At 46.9% G+C, this 15172-nt stretch overlaps 1 protein-coding gene across 1 annotated transcript; it reads left to right on the top strand.

Annotated features, from left to right (window-relative positions):
• The first annotated feature begins 4170 nt into the window (after positions 1-4170).
• Positions 4171-13198, top strand: rgmb (repulsive guidance molecule BMP co-receptor b). Its single transcript, XM_076150612.1, has 3 exons — positions 4171-4777; positions 8792-9345; positions 10754-13198. The coding sequence occupies exons 1-3, from the start codon at positions 4660-4662 to the stop codon at positions 11510-11512; spliced, it is 1431 nt and encodes a 476-aa protein (XP_076006727.1). The 5' UTR covers positions 4171-4659; the 3' UTR covers positions 11513-13198.
• The last annotated feature ends 1974 nt before the right edge of the window (positions 13199-15172 follow it).

The following is a 15172-nucleotide window of genomic DNA, read 5'->3' as shown; positions in this document are numbered from 1 at the left end:
AGCTAGGAAAATGGCTTTGACTGAACTCACATCTTTGTTTCCCTCCGTAGATGTTCTTTATTGTGGATTTAATCACAGTAATTGCTTTGCAGATGAATGGTTTCACATTTGCACAAGATGGCACATTCAAATGTCAGTAATTTGTAACACTCTCATGTGATCCCAAATCTCTAAATGCTTGTTTTTGCCCGTCTCGTCTCGTCCTCTTGCTTCTTTTGTAGACTTTGTGTGTTTAAAATGCAACATGACACTCACACAAAGCAGAAAACAATTCAATGAGTCCAAAATGAGAAAGAGAAGGGAAGAGGCGTAGTAATAGAAATGTGATTAGAGAATCAGATCAGAAAGCACTACCACCATCCCCCCCCTCTCTGCTTCTCTCCGCATCCATTTTAGTAGTATGATAACATTTTTGTTTCATGTCAGTGCCGGCGAATCAATGCCCATCACCGCCGGAGCGGTCTGGGAAAAAAAAGAGGTCCAGCTGGAGAGGAGAGTGTAAGAAGAGAGCGATCGATGTGATAATCTCCCCCGTCTGCGTTAAAGGAATCCTCTGACAGCCGAGCTGCGGCCGAGCGAGCCCACAGAGAGCCAAGCTAAATTTCTCCCAAGCATATTTAGATGATAAACGGAGCAGAGATAAGAGCTTTCTCGTTCCCTCTCTGACACTTTTTGCATAGAGGCGGCTGTGTCCTGAAAGCCTCTCCGCTGTGTGTCTTTGTTACAGTGAGCTGAATGGAGCCGACACAGGAGGGCTGATAAGGATAAACTTTGGTAAAACATAACATGAGTTTGGCCCAGCAGAGGAGCGGCTATCAAACAGGCTATTATGAGATTGGGTTTCCACTCACATTACCCGACGCTTTGATACCTGGATTTTATCTTTTATGTTATCATCTCACATCAGCAATATAAACACACACACACACCTGCGGCCCCTTTACCTTTACCACACATCTTGAGTCAGGAATTGTGCTTTTGTGTGCTTTGTGTGTTTGTGTGCTCTGGTGAGAGAGAGAGAGAGAGAGAACCAGTGAGAGAGATTCATTCCAACATCTTACCTTTCCTAAGCGCAGCAGACACGCTGGCAACAATGCAAACTCTCTTGACACCAACATCTCTGGTGGGGATGTTAGGACAACACTCGCACATAAATATGCACACACAGGTGTACGGACTTGCGAAAGTCACTTGTTGAATGACGGCCTGTTTGGACTTGGGGTTTGGGGTGTGGAGAGAGGCAGAAGTGGAGAAGGGAGGCAGAGGTGTGGAGGTGAAGACAAGCTCAACGTTTAGAAACAGAGTGTCTTTGTGCCTGAGGCACAGTGTGTGAATGTGTGTGTAACCAAGCAGAGCAGCTCTGCAGCGGGTGGAGTGTGTGTGTGTGTGTGTGTGTGTGTGTGTGTGTGTGTGTGTGAGGGAGAGGGAGAGGGAGAGGGAGAGGGAGAGGGAGAGGGAGAGGGAGTTTTTCTGCTTCCAGGTCTCAGCTGCGGTGTAATTGATTAAATGAATTAGTATGAAATACAGAATTAAACTGGGTGAACAGGGTCGTGTGTTATCTGGGTTTGCGTGTTCATGCAGCCGGATGTGCGATTAGAATGAAATATGAAATTTGTCATGATGAATAACACCATATGCACATGTGACTGAATTAACCACTCCGTGTTGAATTGTTAACATAAATGAAATGTTCATCTGGAAGGCCGTGTCATTCAGAGGAGGGCAGCGTGTCACAGTTTGCTCTTATTGTCTAACGGCTGCTCTTATGTTCCCTGTGCCAATATTACATATGTATATACAGCACCACTGGCAACAAAACACACGCAAACAGGACAAGTAGTTAATTGCACTGGTATGCACACACACACACACACACACACACACACACACACACACACACACACACACACACACACACACACACACACACACACACATACACACACATGCAGACTTCCTCCTTGGTGAGATCAGAGGCTTCTGGCACAAACAGGAAGCTAATATAATCTAATATCAGAGCCTGTGTGAGTTGCACACATCATCTCTTCTGGCCACACTTACTGTCAATTGCTCACGAGCTTTATGTGTGTGTGTGTGTGTGTATGTGTGTGTGTGTGTGTGTGTGTGTGTGTATGAGTGTGTGGGGGAGAGAGCGAGAGAGAGCATTTGTGTGTTTATTTTACTGACACAATCAGTGGGGAACGAGTGCTCATGAACTCATGGCTGATGTGAGTACACAGTGAGTCATATTAGGATGAAACTACCCAGCTATGACACACAGCTCATAAAAATCAGATACAGAGAAGCCCTGTTTGCTATATGTAGCTGTCAAGCTCATGAACACACTCACTCACATATATGCACATGCACATACACACAGAAACAAGTTAAGCCAGGGTGGCAGTGAGTGGAACACATAGGCAGACACACAAACGACACACCGTCCACATACTGGCTGCGCACACTCAACATTAAAAGAAGGAATGGAGTGTAAAATGCTCACTGAATCATAAAGCTGAGTGGCTGCCACTTTGAATAAAGTTTTTGCAATAAAAAGTTTAGAATATGCCTGTGAGGTGTGTGAAGTTAGTCATTTATGGGTTATAGCTGTAGGTGGAGTGAGCAGCAATGGTACTGCTGTAAACTCTTTATGTCCAATGTTCAGTGTCTTTCATTGTTGTTACTTTTTATGCTCATCGTCTTTATGCTCATCGTCTTTATGTGCGTTTTGCTCTGTGATGTGTTGATCGTGCCGTCTCACACCCATTAAAATGAATAATTCAGTGTCGGCCCATAGGGTTTGCACGGTTTCTGGCTTATTTTATTCTAATGCGGTTTGATCAAATAATTTTTTTGTCAGAGATCAACAACAGCTGTCATGAGGACAACTGCAAGATAAATATGGATTATAAAGTCAAACATGTTATGTGTTGTTCATGGAGGTTTTCCTCTGAATACATCGAACAGGAACTGAATGAATTCACTAAAAATGGATAACTCTGACTTAAATGGTAAAACATCACACTCATATTATGTTAAAATAATGATAAACTAACGAATAAACACGAGTAACGGGCCGTTTGATTGATATAACAGGGTACGCTGATTCAAATATGACTTTAAAGATGGGACATGGAGACGATCGGGGGTTTCTTTTTTTTGCAAATGAACTCTTCAAATCCAGACAAGTGCAGATGAGAGAAAGGCGACGAGTGGAAACACCTGGAATCTGAAGAGTTACAAATGAGTCTGCATATTAAAGGAGCACCATTCTGCTCTCTGTGTAAGTGTCAGGGAGGATACAGATGTGGTTTCCTTGAGTAGTTCTTACTGATTTTTAAGTGAATAATCAGGCTTGCTTGTTTCAGTCAGATGATCTCTCTCTCTCTCTCACACACACACACACACACACACACGTACACCGAGTTTACAAGAAAGCCATGAGGTCCGTGTGCTGTGTATACTAAAATATGATTTACTGTGGTATTATGCTGCAAATGGGCGTGATTAGTTACAAGTATTATACCTTGTAGAACTCATTTTACGTATCGATCGCTGCCTCTGTGAGCACAGAGCCATTTCCTCATAACAGCTCCCTGCACTGAACCTGATTTATGTCGTTGTAGAGGCAAAGGTGAGGACAACCAGCCATTAACATTAGTCAGCCACTCATGTAGATGTAAACATGTGATGAGTTTAGAAGCTCTTTAGCCACAAAAGCCTCGGGCAAAGATTTAGTCATAAACACATATCACACCCTTCTATTGAGCCATACGAGTATTATGATCACTGTTGTTGTTGTTGTTATTATTATTTAACACTATTGAATTCATTCAGTGAGGTCGTTCCAGAACTCACACAAGACCCGAGTGCCGCTCTGATTTACCACATGTTCAAGTTTGACTTTGCCAAACGCAACCACCGCATCGGGAATCCATTATTCTCTCTGGTACACCAAGTGATTTAATGGCATCTTAACGTTTTACAACTTTTATCTCCGGCCTCTTCATTATTTTGAAGACTCTCTGTGAGTGCTGGAAGGTAGGCGGGTTTTCCGCCAGCAGGGTTTGGTTGATTCTCTATTGATTTGTTGGAGGAGGAGGAGGAGGAGGCGGAGGAGGAGGAGAGAGTGAAAGGGGAGGAGTGGAGGAGAAGCCCCGGCCTGGCTGGGCGAAGGGAGGGATGTGATTGTGCGTGTTTGGGCCGAGAGGAGTGAACACAGATTAGCCGAGGCACCAGTCCGCGTACGGACGGAGCGCACTTGTAACACGTGGGGCGTGGATGTGAGTGTGTGTGTGTGTGTGTGTGCAGAGGGAAAGTAAAAGCGTCGCCGGAGTGACTTGCTCTCCACTTTGTTTCCCCTGCCCCCCCCCCTTCTCTCTTTTTCTCTCTCTCTCTCTCTCTCTCTCTCTCTCTCTCTCTCTCTCTCTCTCTCTCTCTCTCTCTCTCTCCTCCCTCCGCCCTGCATTCCGCGGAGCAGCGGTGTTTTTTAATGCCCCTGCGCACCCGAGCAGGGGAGGAAGGAGAGAAGAGTGAGGAAGAAGAGGCAGAAGTGGAAGAAGAAGAGCGAGGAGAGGTGAGGAGGCCCCGGACACCACCACCCCGCGTCGCCCTTCGGAGGTCCCTCCACTCTCCCCTCCTGGCCCTGCATGGACGGGGATGGGGAGAGCCGGATGCTGTTGCCGCGGGGCTGAGCGCCTCGCCTCCCCGCCTCCGGCGCGCCGCTTCCGGCCACTGCTGCTGCTGATCGTCGCTCTCTGCTGCGGTGTCCACAAAGGTAACTAACAGCACTACACAGCAGCTAGTGCGGCTCTCGCTACTACGCGCAACTACTTCATGATATTACACACTTTCTCTGCCAGTTTGCTACTATTTGTTCAGCGCTGCACCCCAACTACAAGCAAAGTGACAACATTTCTATTCACTTCGTTGCTTTAGTAAGTGATCGGAGCGACTTTATTCCACATTCCGTGTGTGGTATGGAGTATTTGAGCGATCCTCTTGTGCTGGGCCTGACAATGGCTCTCTTTCCAGCGGCAGTGCAGCAGTCTGAGCCCGGATCGAGTTTCTCCTCCTCTCTCCTGGGCCGTCATTCTCCTGTCTGCCCCTTAATGGCTCATGGAGGAGGGGAGGAGAAGGGTGACTACCTCTTCTCATGTCCATATCAGAGAGAACACATTTATCTTCGCGTCTGATCGACTCGTTTTCTCGCTATACATCTTCTAAGTTGATATCGTAGATGTAAGTGTGCTGTAAATACAAGTAACGCCGTTATGAGGTAGGGTTTATAGAAATCGTCGAACAATTGTGTAGTATAACTAATGAGAAATGATATTAAACTGGTGCAAGCTGAATAAGATAAGTTCCTTTTAGGTAAACAAAAGAAATAATTGCTCCTCTGACCATTGTTCTTTATACTAGTTGTTTTTTTTGTCTTCTAATATCACCAAAATGAAGCTTTTTAAATCCCAATCTCAGCCAGAGGTGAGAAACAAAGACAAAACAAACAAAGCCTGTCATTAAGATAGAGCTCACAGGACAAATACCTCGCTCATATGGGTTTGTTATCTGGTTATTAACATGAAAAACATGTCTGCAGGATCTTGTTTAGTAGCTGTAGTTGTGATTCACACATATTTGGTCAGCCACATGCGTAGGCTGCATCTAATCACTTTGGTTCATTTGGTGTTTTCTCATCAGTGGCGTAGAAAAAAATAGGATTGTATCCGCTTGCCAGACACCAGCTTCTTGGGCCATTTCAGTGCTGTGCTACTGTGTGTGTGTATGCATGTGTATGTGTCCAGGGGGGTTGGCTGTGGCTGCTGTTTGTTGAGCAGTCACACCTCCAGTAATTAGTTTAACACGACCGAGGCAGCGGGACAAATCCGCCTCGGCCTGGTGGGACCAGACAGACGCACTTCACATTAAAGACCCTTTGGCACCTTCTGGTACACATGTGTCACGTGGAAGGAATGTGCATTATTTAGTCTGCTGTTATTGTTAAAACTTGCATTGTCACCCCGGCGTGGGAGCAGTCCAGAGCACCGCGTGTCTGGCAGGAGAGCAGGAATGGCTGGAGTGTGTATCCCTGTGTGAAATGTTGACTATTGTTCACAGCTCTCAGCGTCTAGTGGAGACAGAAAGGCAATACACTGTAGTGCACCTCTGTCAAGCTTTGTTTCTCTACGCTTGGAGGGCTGTTTGTGCGATTTGAGCTCAGTGTGTGAGAGTGCACAACAAGGTGATCAATAAGCACTTCAGAAGCCATTCGCTCGGTTGAGAGACGATCCCAGTTGATCCTCCTCTGATCTCCTGAGATCACAGAAGTCGGACGCTGCCGGACAGAGAGAGACAAAGAAGCGTCGGCCCGGGCTCAACCAAGCCTGGAGATTCAGCTCGGGGATCTTTTGACCTCTGTCTGATTGAGTAGTAGAAGGAGCCTCCATGTGGGGAATACAGGCTGAGGGGGGGGGGGGGGGGGGGGGGGGGGGGACTGGAACAGAGACCGCTAAGAGAGCTGGAAGGCTGAAAACAGTACAGTGCTGAGGGAGGCAAATGATTTCTAGCTGGGGGGGGGAGAGACATCTGACAACAGATTAAGCCGGAAAGAAAAGAAGGGATGAGAAGAGACCATGCAGGCAGCAGGGAGGGGATAAGAGGAAAAAGAGAGGCTAATATTGTGGTGGTGTATGGAAAGTGGTGGAGCGCTGTGGGCCTGCTGAAGGTTTTATTGTGTCTGTATTGGACGCTCACCCCCCAGGAGATGAAGCAAACCAGGCGGTGGATGTGCTGAATGGCCCTCATGCATTAGTTGCTCCCAGGAGGAGTTTATGCTCTTCTTTATTCTCTTCTTAACAATATTTTCAAATCAATTTAGTATTCACCACCTTGACTCTACTTACCACAAATTGCCTATTTATATGCATGGAAGAATTGAATTGTCCTTTAGAACGACGGCAGCTCAGCGTCTCCACAAAGGCACGAGGATGAAAAAGGCCTTTGAAGAACAAAATGAAAACATCCGGTTGATATTGTGTATTGATCAAGGAACTGTTATTGATCCTCGTAGGGGAAACGCTGTCGCCCGGGGAGACGGGGCACCACGGGAGCTGCTAGGTGCTCAGCGTCTCGCTCAGAGAAACTTCAGCGGCTTGGCAGAGGAAGGAGTCTGAACCTTTATATAATTCAGAGGATGAACTGGAGTCCTTTGCGTAAAGGCTGGACGCAGTGAATGAGCGCTTTTGTGCGTTTTTTAGAGAGGCTCATTATTCTGAAACCCTCGGAAAAGAGAATAAACCTGCTCTGATTAGATTCCGAGTGGTATTTAGGTACTGCAGGCAGATAGGAAGGAGAGAAGGAGGCTGTTGGTGCGCTGGTCAAAGGAGAGACAATGTGTCCTCAGTCCTCGGACTCGTCTGTACTGTGGCCGTTGGCATGGGACGCAGACTGTGTGTGTGTGTGTGTGTGTGTGTCTGCGGGCTGGTGTCAGTATTTAACATGCAGGGGAGAGATTCTGAAGAGCAGTGTGAGTGGGGGTCTGAGCCCCCTAAGATGATTTTTTGATTTTTAATACTCAGAACACTACTGCCCCCAAATGGTGGGACACGACTCCTTCATGCCCCAGACCAAAGACATATACAATGTACAAAGAAGAGCTGGAATGTGCGTGTGTGTGTGTATGCAGATGTGTTAGTGTGTAATAGCGGTTGCGAAAGTTACGGTGTGACAGCAAGGGTGGATTTCGGTAAAGAGTGCGCATTTTCTAGTGAGCTTGGCCATTAGGAGATAGTACCACCATCAGATCAGTGTGTATGTGTGTGTGTGTGTGTGTGTGTGTGTGTGTGTGTGTGTAGCTGCCCATACGCTGCAGAGCCTCTCTCTGGCCTAATCTAATAGGAGCACACTGTGACTGATGCATTAGGTCTGCCCTCTAATCTCTCTCTCTCTCTCTCTCTCTCTCTCTTTCTCTCTCTCTCTCTCTCTCTTTCTCTCTCTCTCTCTCTCTCTCTCTCTCTCTCTCTTTCTCTCTCGGTCTTGCTCTCTGGTGATCTATGATATAAGAGGCTTCGTTGCTTTAGAATTGTAGCAATAAACAGACAAAACATCAGGGTCAATCATGCTCTGGGAAAATTGTTCTTACTCTCTGGATTTCTGTCTGAATACATGTCAATCTCAGATACTGCCCATGGTTCTATCTGTTCCTTCTGAATTTGTACGTAAAATAAAGCTGTAATATATGAAATCTGAAGTCTGTGTTGCAAACAGTCCCTTGTTGTTGACGCGTCTACAAACCCTCCTGAGGTCTTTTCGGTCACTCCCTGCTTATATAAGCCGTATTAGCTCATTCTTTGTGTGAAAATATTCTTTATCTCCGTGTCCCCCCCGGCTGGTCTTTGGTTTATTACACTCTCCGTTTATTACTCGCGGGCCGATTGATCGCCGCCCTCAAACGCTGGCGTGTTCTCTTCCGCTTTTATTGGGTTTGATTGTAACAGAGCAGCAGTGTTGTGTGTCGAAGATCAAAGACATCTTCACACACTCGTCTCCGTTATCTCCTATGTGTGTGTGTACGTGTGTGTGTGAGAGAGAGAGGGGGGGGGGGGGGGGGGGGGGTGGACTGGGAAGCTGTGAGGGAGAATATAAACTTTCCATCTCAGGTTAGACGCAGCTCTTAGCGTCGCACACACTCACATAATCAGGCGTGATGTGTGTGTTTGGCTGTTTTGTGTTCAGCTATGACTGCAGCAGCTGCGCCGCCCTGACTTTTTTCTGTGTGCGTGTGTGTCTCCAGGTCAGTGCCAGGTCGTCACCCCTCAGTGCCGCATCCAAAAGTGCACCACCGACTTTGTCTCGCTGACCTCACACCTCACACCGGCCCTCGATGGCTTTGACGTGGAGTTCTGCAAGGCTCTGCGGGCCTATTCAGCCTGCACCCAGAGGACGGCCAAGTCTTGCCGGGGGAACCTGGTGTTCCACTCGGCCGTGCTGGGCATCTCCGACCTCATGAGCCAGAGGAACTGCTCCAGAGACGGACCCACCTCCTCCACGCACCCAGAGGTGCACCACGAGCCCTGCAATTACCACAGTCGCACCCACCACGCACACACGCACGCCCACGCGCACGCACACACACACTCCCACACTCACGGCCAAGGCCACGGACACTCTCGGCCCGGATACCTGTTCTGTGGACTTTTCGGGGACCCCCACCTGAGGACGTTTAAGGACAGCTTCCAGACTTGTAAGGTGGAGGGGGCGTGGCCACTTATTGATAATGACTATCTATCGGTACAAGTCACAAATGTTCCAGTGGTAACTGGATCCAGCGCAACGGCAACCAATAAGGTGAGTAGGGAACAGAAGGTGGACACAGTAATTCACTTTTTGCGGTCTAATTTGCTGTCATTAAGGCTGCAAGATTGTCTTAAGTGAGAGCATCTGGTGTAATCAAGTTTATTGCGTCTTTTTCTTTCTGTGTGTGTGTGTGTTTGTGCAAAAGTGCATGTCTGCTTGAGTAAGAAACACATTTATCTAATGACTTCTAAGTTGCTTTTCTCTGAGTAAGAAATCTCATCAGAGTTTGGCTGGAAAATCTCTCTGTCCCTCTCTTCCTCATACTCTCTCTCTCTCTCTCTCTCTCTCTCTCTCTCTCTCTCTCTCTCTCTCTCTCGCTCTCTCTCGCTGTCTTACTCACAGGTGTCAGGCAAACAGTCTGATCTTGTGACCGTCTCTTGTGACTGAGTCAGTGTTGGGAACATAACGTGGTTAATGGCTGCGTGTAGCCTGACCTCTAATAACGAATGGAATGAGATGTGTGAAAGGACCCACTGTCTGTGTGTGTGTGCTTGCAAGTGCTTGTGTGTGTGTGTGTGTGTGTGTGTGTGTGTGTGTGACACTTGCACTCTGCAGTAACTTGCTTAAAGCACGATGTATGTAAAAGGTCCTCATCCTTTTATGCAAAAGACACAAACACACACTAACAAATGGACGACGAGCCACACAAAGTAATCTTTGTGGTGTTAAAGGAAGAACGTTGATGTTTTCCCCAATGATCTGCCCTCTCTGACTGAGTCGATAGCTTTAATTATTAACACACATACACATGCATGCATACACTTAGTCATGCACACCCAGGCAGATACACACTCACATTAAGCAAATAGTACGTTTGCTGCTTGCTGGAGCTGAAGGTTTGACCTTGTGTCAGAGGTGGGGCAGGTTATTAGTCACGATTATTAGGGAAGCACACACACTCTCTCACACACACACACACACACACACACACACACACACACACACACGCAGTAACAGCCCTCCAGGCTTAATGGCCTGCCAGGCCTCATTCCTCACGGCTGTCATGTGAACAAAGCAGCCATTCACCGGAACTATGATGCTAGTGCTAACCGTAATGCTCACACCACACCCTGTATCCACTGCTGCTTCCACTCACCACTGTGGGTCCTGTGTGTGTTTTTATGTGTGTGTGTGTGTGTCAGCATGTTTGCTTAGCTGTGTCAAATTACAACTTGTTAAAAAGTAATTTGGTCATTTCTCAAATGTAGTGTGATGAGAGTCAATAACAAGTGTAATGGGTGAACGTTCATGTTTGTGTTAGAGGCTGGTGATGTGTGAAAGAGGGGCGGGCTGGACTTCAGCCATGTTGGATGTATTGATTTTGTCTGTAGAAATTCATGTTCACTGAACTCCAAACGTCACTCTAACACTGATGATGTCGCCCTGCCTCCCTCTGCAGATCACTGTCATCTTCAAGCCGTACGAGGGCTGTACAGATCAGAGGGTGTACCAGGCCATCACAGACAACCTCCCTGCTGCGTTTGACGACGGCACGGTGAGCAGCGGCGACCCCATCCACTCGTCTGCCGGTGTCGAGGGCGGCGCGGGGAAGGTCCGCGCGCTGTGGATCTCTGAGCGCAGCCCAGGACGCCACGTGGAGCTGCACGCTGGCTACATCGGCGTTACGGTGATTGTCCGCCAACTGGGCCACTACTTGACCCTGGCGGTACGAATCCCTGAGGATCTGGCTCAGGCCTACGACGCCACCCAGGACCTGCAGCTCTGTCTGAACGGGTGCCCCAGTGGAGAACGCATCGATCAGGGCGGGCACCTACCCTTGCCCCTGTCCCCGCCCGCCCTCGGCCTACAGCTCCAGCAGCTGCGTCGGCCTATGCACTCCCCACAGACACAGGCGTCCTCCTACATTGTCCCGCAGGTTTTTGGAATGGAGGGGGCACGGGAACGCTGTCGGGAGCAGCTGGAGGTGCAGGACATTTACTTCCACTCCTGCGTGTTTGATCTCCTGACCACCGGGGATGCGAACTTTACAATGGCGGCGTACAGCGCGCAGAAGGACATGGAGAGTCTTCACCCGCACCGGGACAGGTGGAGGATCTATCCCCGCGGTTCTGCCGCCGCCGCCTCACACCCTGACCCACAGCCCGCGCGACGCCTGGCTCTGCTCCTGCTTTGTGCACTGAGCTCGGTGTTGATGTAGAGCCTTTGTATGGGCGTGAGTGTGTGCGAGAGGGATTCAGCGTGTGCCTGGACGTGTTGACATGCGCGTGTGTGTTGTGTGCACTAGAAAGAGAGCTTTAGGAGTGTTTTGCTGAGCACTGATACTGATCTTCCTCCGGCGTTACAAGAGGAAACATCAGGCTGAGCTGTAACCGGGCACTGGTAGATTTTTAGGAGAGGGACAGGAAGTTCTGGCACCAACAACGGACCAGCTCAAGAGACGTGATGACAGCTCACACAGTCTGTCTTCAACTTGGGACATGACAGCATTGATAATGACACAGAAATTCATGTGTGTATGTGCGTGTGCATGTGTGTGTGTGTGTGTGTGTGTGTGTGTGTGTGTGAATTGTTGTGTTTCACATAATGCTGATACACACTCCAGACTGTAAATAGTTAGTTTTGTTTCCAGTGCACAGTGTAATGGCGTAGGTTTGAATTCATTTTGTGCCATTTGATGTGATTTTTTTTGATACCTCAGACAGAGGATGTTTGTGTTAACAGAAGCACTTTACTTTGATTTTTTTCTTTCTTTCTTTCTTTCTTTCTTTTTTTTACAAATCCACATCAGTGTTTCTATCAGTGTTTCTTCTGCTCCACACCAACCAAAATCTCCAAACAGCTTTTTATATTGGAGACCAAATAAAAAGCTGTATTGTGATCCTGTCAGTTTGTGCGTCTGCGTACACCAGCTGACACTTTTGCAACAATTCATTATTTTTCCATTAGCTGAGTCGCCTCTGATTTGAAGTCAGTTAATGTGAGTTGTTTCCTATTGAATGTATTATGAATATTTTTCACAGCAAATGTTGTTATGATTATTTTGGTATGACTATGACTCTTTGCTGTTTGCTCTTAGCCCTGATTTCAAGTGAGTGAGTGTGTGTGAGTGTTTTTTAAACCAACCGGTGACATGCTTGGATGTGTTTGTAGTTCTTCTAAGATCCGTGTTAAATGCATTCCCGTATTTTTTTTCCATCTGGCTGTCACTATACCGGCTCACGTGTGTTCCTCCTTCTTTGTTGTGTTACTTTGAGCCAAAGACAAGCCGATAATAGAGGCAACATCAGAGAGGCGCAACAGATTTTTATGTACAAAGGAAATCGTAGCTCCCAGCCAAACCGACACCCCCGTCTCCTCCACAGCCTCCTTCTCCTTATTCCAAACGTGCTACTGAAGAGTGAGTCTGTTTTACTCCTGCTGCCAGAGTTGACAAGCTGCTCTTTACTGTGTGTGTACGATACTGGAGTGTAGGCAAAACACTGCAAATCATTGAGAAACCTCCAGCGCGGTGTCTGCTAGGATGTGTGCCTCAGCAGTGTGTTATGGGAACTGTACGCCATTTGATACTGTGTACATCAACCCCTTAGACAATGAGCCTTTCTGATGTGTAATATTCTGTATATGCCCGTTTGGTTGGCTGTGTAAGCTTATACTCAGTTTTTGGCATTGTGATCATGTGTGAATGTCAGTTTGGTGAAGAGTGGCTGGTCAGTGTTGAAATACTTATAACTTATTTATGAACGTAGTGTCCTGTAGAGGAAGTTAAGCTCCATACTCTTGCTGTTGGATAATTAAAAAATGTCAGATGTGATTGTACTGCCACCTAGTGGTATTCTGTTGCTATGTCAATGTGTTACTCAAGGCGCTCGAAAAGAAAAAACACTGAGGAAAAAAAGACTGTCTAAGTGTTTTATTTGTTTTAAAACCAAACAAAAAACAGCCCGTTCTTACTTCCTGCTCATTCCTTTTACAGTAAAAGGAATATCAAAATATGAAACAGGCTGGAAAAAAAAGTAGTCAAATAGCCAAAAAGTTTGGACACCAAGGTATACATGAGTATGTGTATTACTCTACACACACACTAACACACACAGATACAGTATACACACTCACCCATCTGTCTGAGGTTAGCTCTGGATCAGATACCAGGCTGGCCTCACTAACAACCGATTTTCAACTGCCACAGTCAGATGCACCTGGGACGTCTGTGAGAAAAGACTGGAAGGCAGCGGCAAAACATTTCTGCTTCTGCAGCTATTGGACTGTAGATCGTCTCTTATAACATCCACGGGACTCCGTATAAAAGCATAAAGCCGTCATCATGGAGCTGAGGACGGAGTGCAGCTGCCAGTGAAATCCTCACAGTGACAACTGGGAAAGACAGACGTCCTCCTAACCTCTGGGTGTGGGGTCTCTTATGTCACATGCATCAGTAACTCGTCCATTCCCGGAATCTGAAAGGCCAAATTATAGCATATTAAGTAGTTTTAAAGTTGTATCTCTGTACCCTCAGCTGCACATGTGCTCCATGTTTAAAGCCTGTTTCTCTTACCACTTGATAACAGCATGAATGGTCATCAAAGTGTTAAAAACAAGGGTCTTCAGAAAGAGCAGCCTCATGGACAAGAGAGTCACCTCACGCGTCCATGTGTGCACATCTGGGGTTCAAACCACACACACACACAGACACACACACCGACATAAGGAACCACATCTGAATGGGTCACAGTCAATATTAAGACCGTTTTTAAACACATTTTACCTTCTTCAAATTCATAGCAGACCTTACTGTGATAATCTGAAAAAGAAAAGTGCATCAGAAGCTTTATTAGAGCTTGTGACCTTAGTATTACACAGTTCTGACCTGTTTTTGGGATACAAGGTTTGAGAGTTTTGTCACATCATTTCATAAAACGTTTGACTTATTCCAACACTAGTGCTAAAATATCAAACCCACAAATATTAAAACTCATTTTCTACTGAATGCCAGATAGAACCTCACAGCTCAAACTCAAACAGCCACACGCTTACCTGAGGAGGTGAGGAGTTCCTCCCTGTTGACTCTGGGATGCCGATGATGTCGCACAATGCAGCTGTAAGATAGCCACTCACTGGTTGCCACAGTGATCATCGCTACGGCGACGGGGCCATGCCTGCTGGTCGGCTTGTCAACCGCAATGCTGTGAGGCGCGATGGACATTTGCTTCGGTGGTGATGATTTCCAGTTGACCTCTAGGTGCCCTCTCCTGAAGTCACCAACCATACAGAAGAGGAGAGTCCAGCCCAGCCGATCACCTGACAGGTGGACAGGAGGAGCCAGAGACCCCAGCACATCACCCTCCACCCCCACTGAAGAACAAAGACAAGAGACACACACCAGCCTGGGTCAGCTTGTTAGGACAGAATTCTGTTTTTTTAATACTGAAAAAATAACTGTCTACTACTCTGGAATTAAACCTTCTTGCATTAAGCACATTAACAGAAATGCTTCCAGTTATGTTGCAATATTTGTGAAAAACACCATAACCATTTGTTTTTGCATGATTGGATACATGAATCTTTGGGTAAAGTTGCTTTTCAAAAAAAGTTTTAAAATACACAAATAAACTCAACATTTCAATCAGAATATGGTTGTAAAGACTCCTGCGCTCTCACCTGTCCATAAATAGATGATAGGGAGGTAGAAGAGACCTGGATCTGTCATGTCTGCACCGTCTGCTTTTGGCAGAGGAGATCACATTAACCGCTGCCTGGGTGTGTTAGTGTGTGAGAACAGGGAGTTCCAGTGGGCTGTGCCACAAATGCATGAGTGTTGCATTATGGGAGATGTGTTTGCTCTCCTGAAGTTCTTTTATCT

The sequence above is a fragment of the Genypterus blacodes genome, unplaced genomic scaffold, assembly GCF_046128005.1.
Source record: "Genypterus blacodes isolate CSIRO-AG114 ecotype Tasmania unplaced genomic scaffold, CSIRO-AGI_Gbla_v1 ptg000053l_1, whole genome shotgun sequence".
In the NCBI taxonomy this organism is placed as follows: domain Eukaryota; kingdom Metazoa; phylum Chordata; class Actinopteri; order Ophidiiformes; family Ophidiidae; genus Genypterus; species Genypterus blacodes.
The sequence above is the reverse complement of the archived record's forward strand: the minus strand, read 5'-3'. Positions and strand labels throughout refer to the sequence as shown.

Coding starts and splice junctions, on each gene's coding strand:
- rgmb (XM_076150612.1), top strand. CDS start 4,660: ATGGGGAGAGCCGGATGCTGTTGCCGCGGGGCTGAGCGCCTCGCCTCC. Junction 4,778..8,791: donor CTGCTGCGGTGTCCACAAAG/GTAACTAACAGC, acceptor GTGTGTCTCCAG/GTCAGTGCCAGGTCGTCACC. Junction 9,346..10,753: donor GCGCAACGGCAACCAATAAG/GTGAGTAGGGAA, acceptor CTCCCTCTGCAG/ATCACTGTCATCTTCAAGCC.